This window comes from Eleutherodactylus coqui, chromosome 10 (assembly GCF_035609145.1).
Source record: "Eleutherodactylus coqui strain aEleCoq1 chromosome 10, aEleCoq1.hap1, whole genome shotgun sequence".
Taxonomy (NCBI): domain Eukaryota; kingdom Metazoa; phylum Chordata; class Amphibia; order Anura; family Eleutherodactylidae; genus Eleutherodactylus; species Eleutherodactylus coqui.
In genome coordinates, this window is record NC_089846.1 from 10,488,230 (window position 1) to 10,506,458 (window position 18,229).

Below are 18,229 nucleotides of genomic sequence, written 5' to 3' on the forward strand. Positions count from 1 at the left end.
TTATTTCTTTCACCATTTCCTAAAAGGTGCAATGGATCCGCAAAGGTTGTTCTGTAGTTTGTATCAGTCTTCTTGTAACAATTTGTTGCATTTTGCAGTCTTCTTCAACCTCTGACAGATCAGTCCTGTCTGCTGCAGCTTTGGAAGTGGCTCCACACTATATAGGACATGCCGAAAAACTTTGTACAATGAAAAGTTCAGAAGAAGGGGAAACAAGAAGAAGAAAGAAAACGAGAAGAGAGGGACCAAGGTTTTGTGAGGCGAAGCGTGTGGGGGGTGCCCGATCAGGATGAGGGGCATGTTCCTAAATCACCCCCTCTCAGGTATCCAGAGACTTTGGCTTCTTCTGGGCCAGCTCTGTGCAGGAGGCAGGGAGGGGTCTCTTTGTTTGCTGTAAGGGGCTGAGCTTCTCTTTCCAAAAGTTTGTAAGAAGAGGCAGTGGGGGCAGGTTTCTCCTATAAAGCTGCACAGAGGCTGCAGGAGAAGCATCGCATAGACGGGGACATGTATGCTGCAGCCCTATAGCAGCTTGGGGACACATAAGGACACTGCACTCCAGGGACCTTCTCTGCCTCAGAACCTCTAGGCACATTTGGGGCAATGGCTTCAGGAGGTCTGTACCTTTTACTCTTCACCCTTGCCTTGGCCCAGGTGAGCTCTGGTGACCCTCAGGACAATGTCGCTCCTTCTTTAGCCTTCGTCTTTGATGTGACTGGCTCTATGTACGATGACCTCAGACAAGTGATTGAGGGAGCCAACCGGATTTTGGAACGCACCTTAAATCGCAGGACCAAAGCCATCAGCAGCTATGTACTAGTCCCATTCCATGACCCAGGTAAGACCGGAATGACCTATTAGAGTGCTACAAGTCTGAACATATCCTTTTTTGTGTAGTTTGGGACCAGCTTGACATGTACAGGTTGCTGCTTCACCTTAGAGCTTTACTTCTACTATACGCTTGTGTGTATGGTTTATACGCTCTTGTTGCACATAGCAGTTTGCAGCAGCACAAGGTTTCCACGCCAGTTATAACGGTCGTATTGATGTAGGCTTAAGAACGAAGACATCCAAAGACAGATATATATATATGAGATGAACATGATGTAGCCGTCCGCACAGAACACACATGTATGTAAATCTTGCTACAATCTGAATATTTTTCCCACGATACATTGTTCCAATCACGATTCATCGCTGTTATATATCTGCAGCGGGATTTCTTACCATTTGCTGTAAGATGATCCAGTAGGGGCAATAATGACCAGCGACTGAGAAAAAAATTTAAAGAATGTCCGATCAGTTCCTCGAAGCCTCATACGACCATATTGTCACCTTAGATGCTCTTATCATCAGCGCCCATGCAGGCTACAGATACTAGATAAGTCATCTGTGGCCAGTTTATGTCCGCTCGGCCAGTTTATGTCTGCTCGTCATTAAATGTAGCGCCTCTCGACAGATCCGAATGGCCTATAACCTCAACATCCATCAGTCTTTAGGCATTCCTTACACCTATGGACTCAAACACCAGTTAGCTCTTCCATACGTTTTCAGAGATAGATGCTAAAACACGTGTTAGGGCGCATTCACACAGAGCCGTACGGGTATGATTAAAACCGCATCAATAACCTAATGCGGTTTTCGGTAAAAACATAAAACCACGCTAATGTCCCTTTTGGAGCGAACGACTATATCATTCATATTCTCGCGGAAATCTGAACCGTAGTCCTTCAGTGTAAAGGCTGCCAGCGAGTGAACGATAATTTGTTTGCTTTTCGTCCATCGTTCAGCAGGCATAAAAATCAAACGCCGATTAGCCTGTGTAAACAGGTAGTTGTCCATTAATGAATGACTGCCTGTTTACTGTGAATGGAGGTGGGTAGGCGGAAGCGATCTCCAACCCTCTCCACCTCCATCCTGTGTGAAAGGAGTGATCATCAGACGTTTAAGCGCCCGACAATCGTCCCGTTAAGTCACAGTAGAATTGCATGCGGTTTTTCAGGTCCGGTTTTGGGTGCAGTTTTAATCGTGCCTCAAGCACACCATCTGAATGAACCCATAGGCTATATTTGGTCAGCGGCAAACTGACCGATTTCACTGTGAGCGTATGTGTGCTTTATATCAGTAAAAAAAACTAATGGTGGTTCAACTGATTTCAATTAAAACCTCATTCAGGTAAATGGGTGTGTGAAAAAAATGGAAAACCCTCACATGCCATACATGTGCATTCTGTTTTTTTCATGCATCATAAATATGCGATTATGGCGTGTGATAACGCATCGGAAAAGGCCGTTAATTAGTGAAAAAAAACTGCTGTCTGAATCGTCCCATTGATTTTAATGGGTCTGAGTTCTCTAGGTTTAAAAAGTTACAAACTCGGACAGAACGTGGATCTAAAACTCATGTGGATTACTCCGTAGGTTACCTGCTCACGGCCGAAAACGCCTCCCATCACTTCTGTGAAGTGGCGATCCTCCCAGGTTCCAGAATGTGTTTTTGGTTTTATTAAAATGCATATAAAAAACACTGCCAAAACACTATAGAAAGGTGGTAAAAGCGCCCTGCGGGAACCCAGCCTGAGGGTGATGCGGTTAAAACCATACAAAAATATACATAAAGGGAAATGTATGGGGTTTTATCACGTTTTTTCATGTGGTGGGGTTTTTTACCTCCATTGCATCAAAAAACACAGTGAATTCTAGTAAAAGTGCGTGCGCCTCACATCGCTTCTGTGAAATCGCGATCCTCAGGCCTGTGTTTCACGTGCGCTAGACGATCGCAAGTGTTTCCCATTGATTTCATTGGGAAACATCACATCGCACGGCCTATTAAAAACAATGGCGAGGCGTTCTGAGGGAACGCCATAAGATAGAACATCGCTGTGAGGGAAAGTAGCACTCATGTAAAAAAGTCCATTCAAAATGGAGTTCATATATACATGAGTTTTGTGCGTCTCGCAACGCACAAAACTTGCATGAGATTCTCGCTCGTGACCATGGAGCCTGAGCGCTGCTTCACTGGCGATCGCGATTTTGCCGTGAGAAAAAAATACGCAGGAAAATCGCAATTTTGTTTATGAAATGTCTGAGCATTAGTGAAGCTTCTCTTGCAAAAACATCGCTGGCGCTTGCGATTTTCTTGCGAGAAAGACAATAGGACTTTCTAATGTTAAAAGTGCATCAGATCGCACGAAAATTGCGAGTTCACGCATTGTGACACGATAAACGAAGGCTCCATAGGGAAACATGGGCAATAAAAAAAGAGCAAAACGCAAAAAGATAATAAAGACAGCAATTTACAAATCTCGCAACATCGCATGAGTGAAAACATCGCAAATGTAAAGGAAACCACTGAAAAGCATCGGCTTCATAATTCTGTGTTTTCACTCACTCTCGCATTGCTCAAAAATCACGCAATTTTATCGCAAGTGTGAATGCACCCTTAGTTAGACATGTTGGCTCATTTAGGCTGGGTTCACACAGGGCGGATTTGCTGCGGAAATTCCGTGCGGAATTGCACCGCAGCAATTCTGCATGCGGCCGCTAATCCTGGGATTAGCCAGCCATGTGGATGAGATTTCTCAGAAATCTCCCTCCACACGGGACGGCAAATCCGCTGCGGCTACGTCAGCAGAAGCCGCTGCTGCGGCGCGGATTTGCCGACTGCAGCATGTCTATTTTTTTTTCCCGCTGCGGCCGCGCTCTCCTCTATGGGAGCGCCGGCCGCACCGGAAGAGCGAGCAGCCGGGCTGCTTCAAAACCTCCGCGGGTTTTGAAGCAGCCGTTCTCTCGGCGGAAATCTCGCGGTTTTTCGCTGCGGATAAACCGCGGGATTTCCGTTGGAAATCTGCCCCGTGGAAACCCAGCTTTAGAAGACCTTCTCGGCCACCTTAGGTGCACCTTGGCTCCGTCTCCCAGTGTATTCCCTCTCTGCTCTCCGGCATTGGAGCGCCCACTACTGGTTATATACATATAGCGTGATATTCTGTACTAACGTGCGCAATCTGCCTCCCACAGACGCTGGCGGGGGACAGTTTTATAGAAAGCCAATTAAAACCCCAGCAACGATCCGCCGGAGGGAATCCACATAGATGCTTGGGTAGCAGGGAGCTGCATTCCTTCACAGGGGTTCTCCGAAATAAATGTTATTTATAACAAAGGGATCCCTGTGTGGCAGACATAATAAAGAGCTCATGGTTAACGCTCCCCGCATGTTTCCCGCCGGCGGCTCCGGGGCTTCTTGCTGACAGAATGTTTACCGGCTTACATTCAGCCTGTGACGTCCCATAAACCTGCGTCAGCCAATGACAGAGCACTGTGATCATCGCTGAGCCCTGTCATTGGCTGCAGAAGCCTATTTACAGGACGGCACAGATTGGCTGCAGCCGGTAAACATTCCGTCAGCAAGGAGCCCCGGAGCCGCTGGCGGGCGATATTTGGGAAGCGGTAACCATGAGCTCTTTATTATGTTTGCCGCACAGGGGATGGGTTTTTATAAAGTACAACCCCTTTAACTAACAATGGAGTATTTCGGGACGCCATCACAAGTCTTGATGCCATATATGCTTTAATACAATATACAAATCAGAGTCCCAGCTAGCGGGGGAAGCCAAAGGGAGAGGTGGGCCCGGGCCCACTTATATGGTGGACCGACCCAATGCCTTGGATTCCCGGGTGAATGTGACACTCAGCTGTATCGGCATCTGCAGGAAACCTATGGTGCATCAGGGAGCCGCAGGCTACCCCTCCATCATTCTCATGCCAGGACCACATACAAGGTGTTAGCGTCCCAGCGCAGGCAGTGTGATGACGCCACCGCATCACGATACCGCCGTCAGGTCACAAAATGTCGGTACTCGTTGAGGTAAGTATAAGTTACTTTCTGGAGGCTCTCAAATGCATTATTACTTTTTTGAGGGAGGCACTTCAGCGGGCATTATTGCTGGTTAAGTGGGCACCATCTCTGTTTAACAGGGGGACCCAGGGGCATTATTATTTACGGAGGCACTTCAGGGCTTTATTAATGTTTAAGGGAGCTTTTACACGAGATGATCTACCAGATAACAGATGCCAACTGTCCGTCCCAGCAATGATCACTCCAGCAAGCACCGCTGACTAAATAGGGCGGACCGGGGATCATTCCGGCCACCCGCCTCCATCCACAGTAAGCAGGCAGTCGTTCATAAGAGACCAATGACCTGTTTTCATGGAAAGATGCTTATTTCGGCTTTCTGCATGCATAAACTGAACGGATTCTTCTTCAGTCGGGCAGCATTTCTACTGAACGGTAATTTTTCACATTCTCGCTGCATCGCGGCGATCCGAACGTATCGTTCTCTGTAAAAGCATCTTAAAAGGACATTCTATGACCGGCTGCACACGGCAGAGCCTGATTCCGCATTAAGGAACCCGCAGCAAAATCCAGCTATGACCCCAGCCGGCGACCCTGCGAACTGTGTATTGCGGATGACCGCAGACCCTCCCTATCGGTCATACGCAGTACAGCTTTTTTGTATCTCCCGCACAGTTGCTAGGCAATTACGCGGGTACCTGCAGCCCATCCACAATGTAAATTACGGATGGGCTGTGGGTCAGGCGACTTCCATTGACTTCAATGGAGGCCGTCCGCAGGGGTCAGCAGCAAAATAGAGCATGCTTCGATTTTTCCTCCGCTCACGGAAAACGCAATTAAAGGAAGAAGCGATTTTCCATACCTTTCAATTCATGCTATTTGCAGCGGATCCTCCGTGCGAACGCCGACCGCGGGTTCCACAGTAAATGTCTGTTCGTGTGAAGCCGGCCTGTTTGGGAACATCAGAGTGATTTGGCCAGGAGTCGACCTTTACTTTAAGCCATGTAATTACACAAACCTGCAGCAATAAACGTCCAGACGAGGAGCGCAAATACACGAACAACAAACGCATTCCGCAGGACACCTGCATGCTCACACGCGGGCGCCATGAAGTGCCGCTATCATCTCGGTGTGATACAATGTGTCCAGATCAAACAGGGCTGATTGTGTCTGTGTGTTCACTCTGTTTGTTCCTGACACTGGGGGGCTGCGCTCCGGCCCTTTATCTCCGAGCTGGGGGGCGCTGCTGTCTGAGGAGTGACACTGCGGAGCGGGCGCCATATTTACACCAGATCAGTCCCTCATATATACTATACTGCTGGGTCCTATTCAATACTGACCGTCAGAACAAACAGGCTGCTTGTCCACAAAGCTGACGCTCCGTCACACAGGCTGTAAACACCCACATGTTTATGGAGGTCGGAGGGGAACTCCGAGGGGGCGCTCTCCGGGAATTCCTTCAGTCGTTTTCTTCTGGGAATCCTTAGAGGGGGTTTTCCAGTCTTCAATAATAAAGATACAAAATTGTCATTTTTTTAAATAGACTCTGTGTCTCAATTCCTCACTATTTTCAAGAACTCTGCTTGCTGTCAGTGAACAGGACTGTTTATTGTTACCATTCAGAGACTCTCACGGATGACAGTATGTCGGGTCGAGACAGTTTCTGTGCAAAATCTGCTAATCCATTGCAAAGCATCTAAGGACGCGGAATGATTGTCGTTTAAAAAAAATCGTTGGATCGTGCGAATGTAGCAGATAATCGTGCAGCGTAAATACGGCCGACAACCAAACGAGGAGCAAGCATTCGTTACCTTCTCATTCGTCATTCATTTTATGCAGCCATCAAAATAATCGTTTGCTTGTTGCTGCGTGTGAATAGCGATCGTTTAGGCAGTCGCACTTAGGCTGGGTTCACACAGGGCGGATTTGCCGCGGTTTTTCCGTTGCAGTTTTGCCGCAGAAGAACTGCTTCTGCGGCAAAACTGCTTCAAAGGTTAATTTTGGCTTGCGGATTTTTCTGCAGATTTTCATGCGGAAAAATCTGCAAGCGTTCTTTTCCGCAGCGCTTTTTAACTTTTTGCCGTGTATTTGGTGCGTCCATAGAGGTCTATGGATAAAAAAGCGCTGCGGAAAAGACCAAAGAATGGACATGCTGCATCTTTGAAAACCGCGCCGCAGTTGCATTTCCGCACTGCGGCTGTGCGGAAAAAATCCGCCCTGTGAGAACAGCTTTTTGGCAAAACTCATTTGTGCTGCATTGCACTGCAAACGCAGCTGTTTTGCCGCAGTGCGGATATGCAACGGCAATCCGCGGCAAATCCGCACTGTGTGAACCCAGGCTTACTGGTACAGTGAATGTGAACAACTGAACAATTTGCGAACGCAAGTCCAAACAAAAAATTGCGAATTTATCGCTGTGTGTAAAAAGAGCCTAGGAGCGGCTTCATACGGGTGTACTTTGGCGCGTGCATTCCGTGGGTGCAGAGAAAAAAATGCAGCATCCTCTACTTTTGTGCGCATTTGCACACCAGAGGTCCCATAGAAGTTTAGGGAAGGTGCGCCAAAACATAACACGTGAAAAAAATGACACATCTGGACGTCATTAGGCTAAATAGCCATTTAAATCACAGAGTCCGTCTGCTGCACGCAAATGAACATACCCTGCATGCGCAAAACGTACGGCCCCTCCCCCAATACGCCTGCAAAAAAAACCATATACATTGCGCTGAAGCATACGCCTGTGTGAAGCTGCCCTAAGGCACAGCAGTAGATGTTACAGTGACTTCACACAGGACAATTGTCGGGCACATGAACGCCTGACCGCTCTCCCAGCAACTATCGCTGCGGCGCTTTCGCTCAGTGAGTGGAGTCCACGGGCGCCAGAGAGTCTTCTCAGTGACCCACTGATGCAGCCCGGGATGATGCCAGCGCTATGTTTTAACCTCCTTTGGCCGCCTGCACACGGGCAGATTTGCATTGCGGCATTCACAGCACATGACGCCCGTGGCATGCTATGGCACAACACTATTACCTAAACATGAGCAGAAATTGACTGTGATTTTCAGCTTGCGGAGGAGAAATCGCGGAATGCTGCAGTTCTATGCGGCTTATGTGCGGACGACTTCTATGGAAGTTGTTCACCGCGTGACCTTTACAGATGCTCTTACAGACCCTGTGACAGTATAATGTATGTGCTCTGGAGAGGGGGAGGAGCCGGATGGTGCTATGCTCTCAGGCACTGTGACAGTATAATGTATGTGCTCTGGAGAGGGGGCGGAGCCGGCTGGTGCTATGCTCTCAGGCACTGTGACAGTATAATGTATGTGCTCTGGGGAGGGGGCGGAGCCGGCTGGTGCTATGCTCTCAGGCACTGTGACAGTATAATGTATGTGCTCTGGAGAGGGGGCGGAGCCGGCTGGTACTATGCTCTCAGGCACTGTGACAGTATAATGTATGTGCTGTGGAGAGGGGGCGGAGCTGGCTGGTGCTATGCTCTCAGGCACTGTGACAGTATAATGTATGTGCTCTGGGGAGGGGGAGGAGCCGGCTGGTGCTATGCTCTCAGACACTGTGACAGTATAATGTATGTGCTCTGGAGAGGGGGCAGAGCCGGCTGGTGCTATGCTCTCAGGCACTGTGACGGTATAATGTATGTGCTCTGGAGAGGGGGAGGAGCCGGCTGGTGCTATGCTCTCAGGCACTGTGACGGTATAATGTATGTGCTCTGGAGAGGGGGAGGAGCCAGCTGGTGCTATGCTCTCAGGCACTGTGACAGTATAATGTATGTGCTCTGGAGAGGGGGCGGAGCCGGCTGGTGCTATGCTCTTACAGACCCTGTGACAGTATAATGTATGTGCTCTGGAGAGGGGGCGGAGCCGGCTGGTGCTATGCTCTCAGGCACTGTGACAGTATAATGTATGTGCTCTGGAGGGGGGGAGGAGCCGGCTGGTGCTATGCTCTCAGGCACTGTGACAGTATAATGTATGTGCTGTGGAGAGGGGGCGGAGCCGGCTGGTGTTATGCTCTCAGGCACTGTGACAGTATAATGTATGTGCTCTGGAGAGGGGGAGGAGCCGGCTGGTGCTATGCTCTCAGACACTGTGACGGTATAATGTATGTGCTCTGGAGAGGGGGCGGAGCCGGCTGGTGCTATGCTCTCAGGCACTGTGACGGTATAATGTATGTGCTCTGGAGAGGGGGAGGAGCCAGCTGGTGCTATGCTCTCAGGCACTGTGACAGTATAATGTATGTGCTCTGGAGAGGGGGCGGAGCCGGCTGGTGCTATGCTCTTACAGACCCTGTGACAGTATAATGTATGTGCTCTGGAGAGGGGGCTGAGCCGGCTGGTGCTATGCTCTCAGGCACTGTGACAGTATAATGTATGTGCTCTGGAGGGGGAGAGGAGCCGGCTGGTGCTATGCTCTCAGGCACTGTGACAGTATAATGTATGTGCTCTGGAGAGGGGGCGGAGCCGGCTGGTGCTATGCTCTCAGGCACTGTGACAGTATAATGTATGTGCTCTGGAGAGGGGGAGGAGCCGGACGGTGCTATGCTCTCAGGCACTGTGACAGTATAATGTATGTGCTCTGGAGAGGGGGAGGAGCCGGCTGGTGCTATGCTCTCAGGCACTGTGACAGTATAATGTATGTGCTGTGGAGAGGGGGCGGAGCCGGCTGGTGCTATGCTCTCAGGCACTGTGACAGTATAATGTATGTGCTCTGGAGAGGGGGAGGAGCCGGACGGTGCTATGCTCTCAGGCACTGTGACAGTATAATGTATGTGCTCTGGAGAGGGGGAGGAGCCGGCTGGTGCTATGCTCTCAGGCACTGTGACAGTATAATGTATGTGCTGTGGAGAGGGGGCGGAGCCGGCTGGTGCTATGCTCTCAGGCACTGTGACAGTATAATGTATGTGCTCTGGAGAGGGGGAGGAGCCGGCTGGTGCTATGCTCTCAGACACTGTGACAGTATAATGTATGTGCTCTGGAGAGGGGGCGGAGCCGGCTGGTGCTATGCTCTCAGGCACTGTGACAGTATAATGTATGTGCTCTGGAGAGGGGGAGGAGCCGGCTGGTGCTATGCTCTTATAGGCACTTTGACAGTATAATGTATGTGCTCTGGAGAGGGGGCGGAGCCGGCTGGTGCTATGCTCTCAGGCACTGTGACGGTATAATGTATGTGCTCTGGAGAGGGGGAGGAGCCAGCTGGTGCTATGCTCTCAGGCACTGTGACAGTATAATGTATGTGCTCTGGAGAGGGGGCGGAGCCGGCTGGTGCTATGCTCTTACAGACCCTGTGACAGTATAATGTATGTGCTCTGGAGAGGGGGCTGAGCCGGCTGGTGCTATGCTCTCAGGCACTGTGACAGTATAATGTATGTGCTCTGGAGGGGGAGAGGAGCCGGCTGGTGCTATGCTCTCAGGCACTGTGACAGTATAATGTATGTGCTCTGGAGAGGGGGAGGAGCCGGACGGTGCTATGCTCTCAGGCACTGTGACAGTATAATGTATGTGCTCTGGAGAGGGGGAGGAGCCGGCTGGTGCTATGCTCTCAGGCACTGTGACAGTATAATGTATGTGCTGTGGAGAGGGGGAGGAGCCGGCTGGTGCTATGCTCTCAGGCACTGTGACAGTATAATGTATGTGCTGTGGAGAGGGGGCTGAGCCGGCTGGTGCTATGCTCTCAGGCACTGTGACAGTATAATGTATGTGCTCTGGAGAGGGGGCGGAGCCGGCTGGTGCTATGCTCTCAGGCACTGTGACAGTATAATGTATGTGCTCTGGAGAGGGGGAGGAGCCGGACGGTGCTATGCTCTCAGGCACTGTGACAGTATAATGTATGTGCTCTGGAGAGGGGGAGGAGCCGGCTGGTGCTATGCTCTCAGGCACTGTGACAGTATAATGTATGTGCTGTGGAGAGGGGGCGGAGCCGGCTGGTGCTATGCTCTCAGGCACTGTGACAGTATAATGTATGTGCTCTGGAGAGGGGGAGGAGCCGGCTGGTGCTATGCTCTCAGACACTGTGACAGTATAATGTATGTGCTCTGGAGAGGGGGCGGAGCCGGCTGGTGCTATGCTCTCAGGCACTGTGACGGTATAATGTATGTGCTCTGGAGAGGGGGAGGAGCCAGCTGGTGCTATGCTCTCAGGCACTGTGACAGTATAATGTATGTGCTCTGGAGAGGGGGAGGAGCCGGCTGGTGCTATGCTCTTATAGGCACTTTGACAGTATAATGTATGTGCTCTGGAGAGGGGGCGGAGCCGGCTGGTGCTATGCTCTCAGGCACTGTGACGGTATAATGTATGTGCTCTGGAGGGGGGGAGGAGCCGGCTGGTGCTATGCTCTCAGACACTGTGACAGTATAATGTATGTGCTGTGGAGAGGGGGCGGAGCCGGCTGGTGCTATGCTCTCAGGCACTGTGACAGTATAATGTATGTGCTCTGGGGAGGGGGAGGAGCCGGCTGGTGCTATGCTCTCAGACACTGTGACAGTATAATGTATGTGCTCTGGAGAGGGGGCAGAGCCGGCTGGTGCTATGCTCTCAGGCACTGTGACGGTATAATGTATGTGCTCTGGAGAGGGGGAGGAGCCGGCTGGTGCTATGCTCTCAGGCACTGTGACGGTATAATGTATGTGCTCTGGAGAGGGGGCGGAGCCGGCTGGTGCTATGCTCTCAGGCACTGTGACAGTATAATGTATGTGCTCTGGAGAGGGGGAGGAGCCGGCTGGTGCTATGCTCTTATAGACCCTGTGACTGTATAATGTATGTGCTCTGGACAGGGGGAGGAGCCGGACAGTGCTATGCTCTCAATCACTGTGACAGTATAATGTATGTGCTCTGGAGAGGGGGCGGAGCTAGCCGATGCTTTGCTCCGACAGATGCTGTGACAGACTCTGGCGCGGCAATGTGAGTAATGCATTAGTCAAATCTTCATGGTCGGTGCTTTGTGGGGATATGGATTGTGGCCAGGGGGTCTGGTCACCATTGTGACACCTGGGACCCCCTATAGCAGTGATGGCGAACCTTTTAGAGACTAAGTGCCCAAACTGCAACCCAAAACCCACTTATTTATCGCAAAGTGCCAACGTCAGGGGGCGGGGCTTATCACGACGTATGATTTTACCTCTGTTGTTATAAAAAGGACAGGCCTGCTTCAAAATAGACAGGGTGCAGATTTTGACTGCTTTTTGGATGCGGAAATGCTGCAGAATTTGCCATGGTAATTACTACCCTGTGTAAACATACCCCAGCGGTAATAGTGACTCCCCACAGCGGCCTCAGCGGTAACAGTGACACCCCACAGTGGCCCCGGCAGTAACAGTGACACCCCACAGGGGCCGCACCGGTAATAGGGACACCCCACGGCGGCCCGAGCGGTAATAGTGACACCCCACGGCGGCCCCAGCGGTAATAGTGACACCCCACGGCGGCCCCAGCGGTAATAGTGACACCCCACGGCGGCCCCAGTGGTAATAGTGACACCCCACGATGGCCCAAGCGGTAATAGTGACATCCCACAGCGGCCCCAGTGGTAATATTGACATGCCACGGTGGCCCCAGCGGTAATATTGACATCCCACGGTGGCCCGCAGTAGTAATAGCGCCCCTTCCCCACTGAGACTCATATACATACCCCATCCTCATCTACCGGCCGTTCCTGCTAGCACTGATCCCAGGTACACATGTGACATCAGTGTGTGCTGCCGGACGCCTCTGGTACTGGTGTGTCTTGTCGCCACCGGACGCTAGGGGTGTGACAGGGTTTCCATGCAGGAACGCCCCTGTCACACCCCTAGCTTCCGATTGGCTACTTGCAAGCAGGTTCTAGCAACAGCATGTGCCAAGCTTTTTGCCTGGCCTCCAGGATTATGCCAGTGCCCCCCTTCCCCCTGTGGCCGCTGTCACTGTTCTCCCCGCTGTCCCACTCAATGCCAGCTGTGTCTGGCCATGTGCCCCCGCCGCCACTGTCCTCCCCGCTATTAGCCTGCATGCTGCCGCTGTACATGTTTCCCCCACGCGCCGGCCCAGCGGGGACACTGACAGCGGGGGACCAGTCCCGCCGGCGGACACTGACAGCGAGGAAACAGTCCCGCCGATGGATGCTGACAGTGGGGGACCAGTCCCGCTGGTGGACACTGACAGTGGCGCAGCAGGCATGGAATATGCCGGCCCGCCGCTGCAGTTAAGAAGGGAGCGCGCCGGCCCACCGTGACTGACAGCAGGTGACCAGTCGCAGCCGCGGAGCAGGCAGGGAAGATGCCAGGCTGCCACTGCAGTGAAGAAGGGAGCACACCAGGGGCACTGACAGGGCAGAGAGGGAAGACCGTCAGGGAAAGGTGAGGGAGTACACCGAGGACATGTCTCACCTGCCAGGGCCATTGGTCCTTCCTGCCCCTGCCGGCATTCAGTAACGTGGCGAGCGGCCGATGGCTCTGTGTGCCATAGGTTCATCACCACTGCCCTATAGCTACATCACAGATTTACAGTTTCCACAGCTGATTGTCACTTGGATTTTAGGTAAGCCGAAAACCAAGGGACTCCGACAAGTGAGCGGCCTCTTGCTCAGTACTCTGGCCGTGTGTACTTGGCCGAATGTTGTGAAAATCACTGCTTCCATTGATTATCCTGGGGATGATCGCCCGGGGTGAAGGAGCCCCTTTGTCTTGGGGAAATCTTATATGACAATCGGCCACATTTCCGCAATAAGGTGCAGACGTCGTGAATGTGAGGCCGGCTTCACACTGGCGGGGGCGATCCCTCTGAAAACCTCAGGATGCGAGGCATTTTCACATGGGAACAGCTTCGCACCCCTGTGGGGCTGAAGGAAACCCCGCCGCGGCTGTGACAGCTGCAGCAGGGGATCGCGATCTTCTCTCATTGACTTCAATTGGCTTCATTGGCTGCGTGAACAGGCAGTATCATCTACCAACGACTGCCTGTTCACTGTGAATGGAGGCCGGCAGGCTGCAACCACCTCCTGCCGCACCTGTGAGGGGCTTATCGCTGTGGCATCTTGGGGGTCTTATGCCGGAATGTGTGATACTTAAGACATTTTCTCCTGCTGGCTGTAACTAAATAAAAGGGAAGTCGGATATTTTATTGCATTACGGGCTCCCACACACTTGCCTTTTTTAACCCGATTGTCAATGAGAATTTCCAATGTTAAGACCGCATCGCACAAAAATCGCGCAGCACAAACTTGCGATGCGTTTTTAACATCAGAAAGTCCCATTGACAGTCGCATTAAAATAACGCAGTGCTAAAAAAAGGCAGGTGGGTAACAACCAGTACCTCATGTCTTTTCGCTGGAGAGTTGCGGCAACGTACCAGTTCTTTATTTCCGTAATTCCGTGTAAAGGCACCCATAGGGCTCATTCACACCAATGCATTTGTGCAGTGTATTGCACACGCAATACGCAGTGAATAGAACCCATTGATTCCACTGCATTCATTCACATGAGCGTTCTTTGTGCACAGATTTCGTTCGCATTAAAAAATATGCAGCATGCTCTATTTTCATGCATATTGCGCACATACAGAATATATTACACTGAGTTGCTGGCTACACATGGGTGTAAGCGCATTTACGTGAACATTCGCACCGCATATTTGTGCAGTGGGCATCCTGCTTTTGGTCGCTTTCAATGGGCAATTAGGTTTAATATGTGAGAAATTCGTGCGCAATATGCACAAAAATAGGACAGATAATTAAGGTCCCTTAACAAGGGGTGACTGTCAGGCACATCGCACGGAGACCGCACCCCGACCATCGGCCCGACGGTTGCTTGGTCTTTTGTTCTGTCTAAAACCAATCTGAATTTTTAGGAACTTGACTTGTAATGATGTTGCCATCCACTAGGTGGTGCTGCATCTCTTTCTATGTTCAGGTTGAAGGAGAGATAAGACACATTATAAAACTGTCCTGAGCTCAGTGGACTGATTTACGATTTATGTCTCCGCTCTGTTTGTCTGTTGTTTTAAGTTTTGAGTGCAAAACAATCTCACATTTCTGTGTGTGAACATTTAATTAGATCAATAGCAATTTGTCCCCCTCCCTTCTGCCTCTGTATGTTATAATTATGTGCCATCCAAACTAGTTTCATTCAATTGCCTGACGAAGGGTGTGAGATATCCCTGAAAGCTCGCTGTAACATCATGCATTTTTGTTAGCCATTAAAAGGTATCATATCTACAAGATTAATTAGTTTCTCTTACTGAGAACAATCACACTATGCATATAATGTATCGGTCGGTGCTGGTATTACGGCCGCCTGGTGTCTCAATGTATATAATGTATCGGTCGGTGCTGGTATTACGGTCGCCTGGTGTCTCTATGCATATAATGTATCGGTCGGTGCTGGTATTACGGCCGCCTGGTGTCTCAATGTATATAATGTATCGGTCGGTGCTGGTATTACGGCCGCCTGGTGTCTCTATGTATATAATGTATCGGTCGGTGCTGGTATTACGGACGCCTGGTGTCTCAATGTATATAATGTATCGGTCGGTGCTGGTATTACGGCCGCCTGGTGTCTCTATGTATATAATGTATCGGTCGGTGCTGGTATTACGGCCGCCTGTCGTCTCTATGTATATAATGTATCGGTCGGTGCTGATATTACGGCTGCCTGGTGTCTCTATGTATATAATGTATCGGTCAGTGCTGGTATTACGGCCGCCTGGTGTCTCTATGTATATAATGTATCGGTCGCTGCTGGTATTACGGCTGCCTGGTGTCTCTATGTATATAATGTATCGGTCGCTGCTGGTATTACGGTCGCCCGCACACTATGTAGCTATTATTCTCTGCCGTGATTCCTTTTATCTTCATTATTTCCTCTCACGGTCCGGCTCACCTTCCATCATCCGCACTTTGCCTCACAGTTTTTGTCCCCGGAGAGCCCCTTTAAGGCGGCCAAAATCAGCAATCTAAGGTTGATCAAAAGTTTCAAAAATTTCAATTCAACAACAAATGATCATTTTGGGATGTGATACAGGGGGCATGGAGGCTCTAGTACCCTGTTGTACCGCCTCTAGCTTGGATACAAGATGTGATACAGGCGGGCATGGAGGCTCTAGTACCCTGTTGTACCACCTCTAGCTGGGATACAAGATGTGATACAGATGGGCATGGAGGCTCTAGTACCCTGTTGTACCACCTCTAGCTTGGATACAAGATGTGATACGGGCGGGCATGGAGGCTCTAGTACCCTGTTGTACCGCCTGGAGCTTGGGTACAAGATGTGATACGGGTGGGCATGGAGGCTCTAGTACCCTGTTGTACCACCTATAGCTTAGATACAAGATGTGTTTCGGGCGGGCATGAAGGCTCTAGTACCCTGTTGTATCGCTTCAAGCTTAGATACAAGATGTGATACAGGTGGAAATAGAGCCTATAGTACCTTGTTGGGCCGTCTCTAACTTGGATACAAGATGTAATATGGACGGCATTGGAGGCTCTAGTACCCTGTTGTACCGCCTCTAGCTTAGATACAGGATGTGATACAGGCAGGCATGGAGGCTCTAGTACCCTGTTGTACTACCTCTAGCTTGGATACAGGATGTGATACGGGAGGGCATAGAGGCTTTAGTACCCTGTTGTACCACCTCTAGCTTGGATACAAGATGTGATACAGGCAGGCATGGAGGCTTTAGTACCCTGTTGTACCGCCTCTAGCTTGGATACAAGATGTGATATTGGCGGGCATGGAGGCTCTAGTACCCTGTTGTACCGCTTCTAGCTTGGATACAGGATGTGATACGGGCGGGCATTTAGGCATACAGCTTCTGTATGGTATTCTGTGACCTATCTCTCCACATTTGCTGTTACTGAGCCTCTAGATTGTGCAAACTCATAGGCTGTGGAAGTTGGCATCACAGATGGTTCCATACATGTTCTACTGGTAATAAATCTGGTGACCGGGCAATCATGGAAGTGTGACAATGTTGTGGGGGCTCCTGTGACCCCCTTGTGTGTGCGGCCGAGCATTATCCTGCTGAAAGCCACCATGAGAGGAACACGTGGCTGCAGGATGTCCTGAACATATCGCTGAGCTGTCATTGCCCTTCGTACCACCACTAGGGGGGACCGACTGACGTATGCGATGGCCCTCTAGACCAACACACCCGCAGGGGGCAGTGTAGTGCACCACAGCAAAGGCAGGATTGAGTTGCTCACCCCGAGGTTGCTCAAACTAAACCTGGATTCGTCGCTGAAGACAACCTGATTCCTCTCCGTAGCGTCCAGTTTCATCGTTCACGATACCACTGCAAACTAAGGCGATGGTGGATGTCAGAGGCTGTATATGTAATGGGGGCCTGTGTGACCAAATGTCCTTTAGCCAATCACCAGGAAATGTGTCCGACAGACATAGGGGTGTAACGATGGCGCCCCCTGTCTCTGAATGGCAGACAATGAAACTGTTGGAGCGGCTTGTGCTCGTCAGATGATCAGACAATCCTTTCTACCGGTGGTCTATAAGGGTGTCCTGAGCCCGGTTGCCTTGTGTGCCCTCACACATCCACTGGTACCAACACCCCCTAACAGTCTGGTCAAACGCTCCTCTCTACCGGTAGTCTGTCAGGGGTTCTGAGCCCAGTCGCCTAGTGTGCCTCCATCCACTGGTCCCAACACCCCCTAACAGTCTTGTCAGTTGGTCCTCTCTACTGGTGGTCTGTGGGGGGCGTCCTGAGCCCGGTCACCTTGTGTTCCCCCCACACATCCACTGGTCCCAACACCTCCTAACAGTCTGGTCAGACACTCCTCTCTACATGTGGTCTGTAGGGGGCGTCCTGAGCCCGGTCAACTTGTGTGCCCTCTCACATCCACTGGTCCCAACACTCCCTAACAGTCTGGTCAGAACAGCCGGTGGGGGACAATTTATCGATCCGACCATTCAGCTTCTCACATCCCAATAATGCGCCCCCCTCTGATAATGGGGTGAAATCTCTTCTTTGCGTCGTAGAGGCGTCTAGTGGCCAACAAGGTCTACACAAGCGGAAGAAGAGGTCACTACACACAAGGAGGCTCCAAGAGCCTTTTATAGGCCAAGGGAGGAACCACTTTTAGGGCCTCCGGTGACAGGACCGTTAATCTAATCACCACAACTCTCATCATTTACATATCTGCCTGAGATGGAACTGCTGGATGGGTTTTGCAGCAAAACAACAACTTATTCTGGGGGCGGGTTGGTTTTTGACAGAGTGTATGTGGCTGTTGATATGGGCACTATATGGTATTATTGTCTGGTACTGTTGTGTCTTGTCTCCACCACAAGTATGGGTAGAGACCTAGGGATGGACTGTATCTGCCAATTGTACACCCACAAGCTGCTGATTGGCTGGCTGGTGCAAGGTCCTAGCAGCGTGGAATGAGTTTTG

The 18,229-nt window shown here is 50.8% G+C and overlaps 1 protein-coding gene across 1 annotated transcript in view; it reads left to right on the forward strand.

The window, feature by feature from the left end:
- Nucleotides 1-476: 476 nt before the first annotated feature.
- The window catches only part of HMCN2 (hemicentin 2), a 178,269-nt gene continuing 160,516 nt past the window's right edge, over nt 477-18,229 (forward strand). The window contains exon 1 of the mRNA XM_066580227.1: nt 477-835. Coding sequence (XP_066436324.1) covers nt 601-835 — 235 coding nt within the window. The 5' untranslated portion in view covers nt 477-600. The remainder of the gene's footprint in view (nt 836-18,229) is intronic.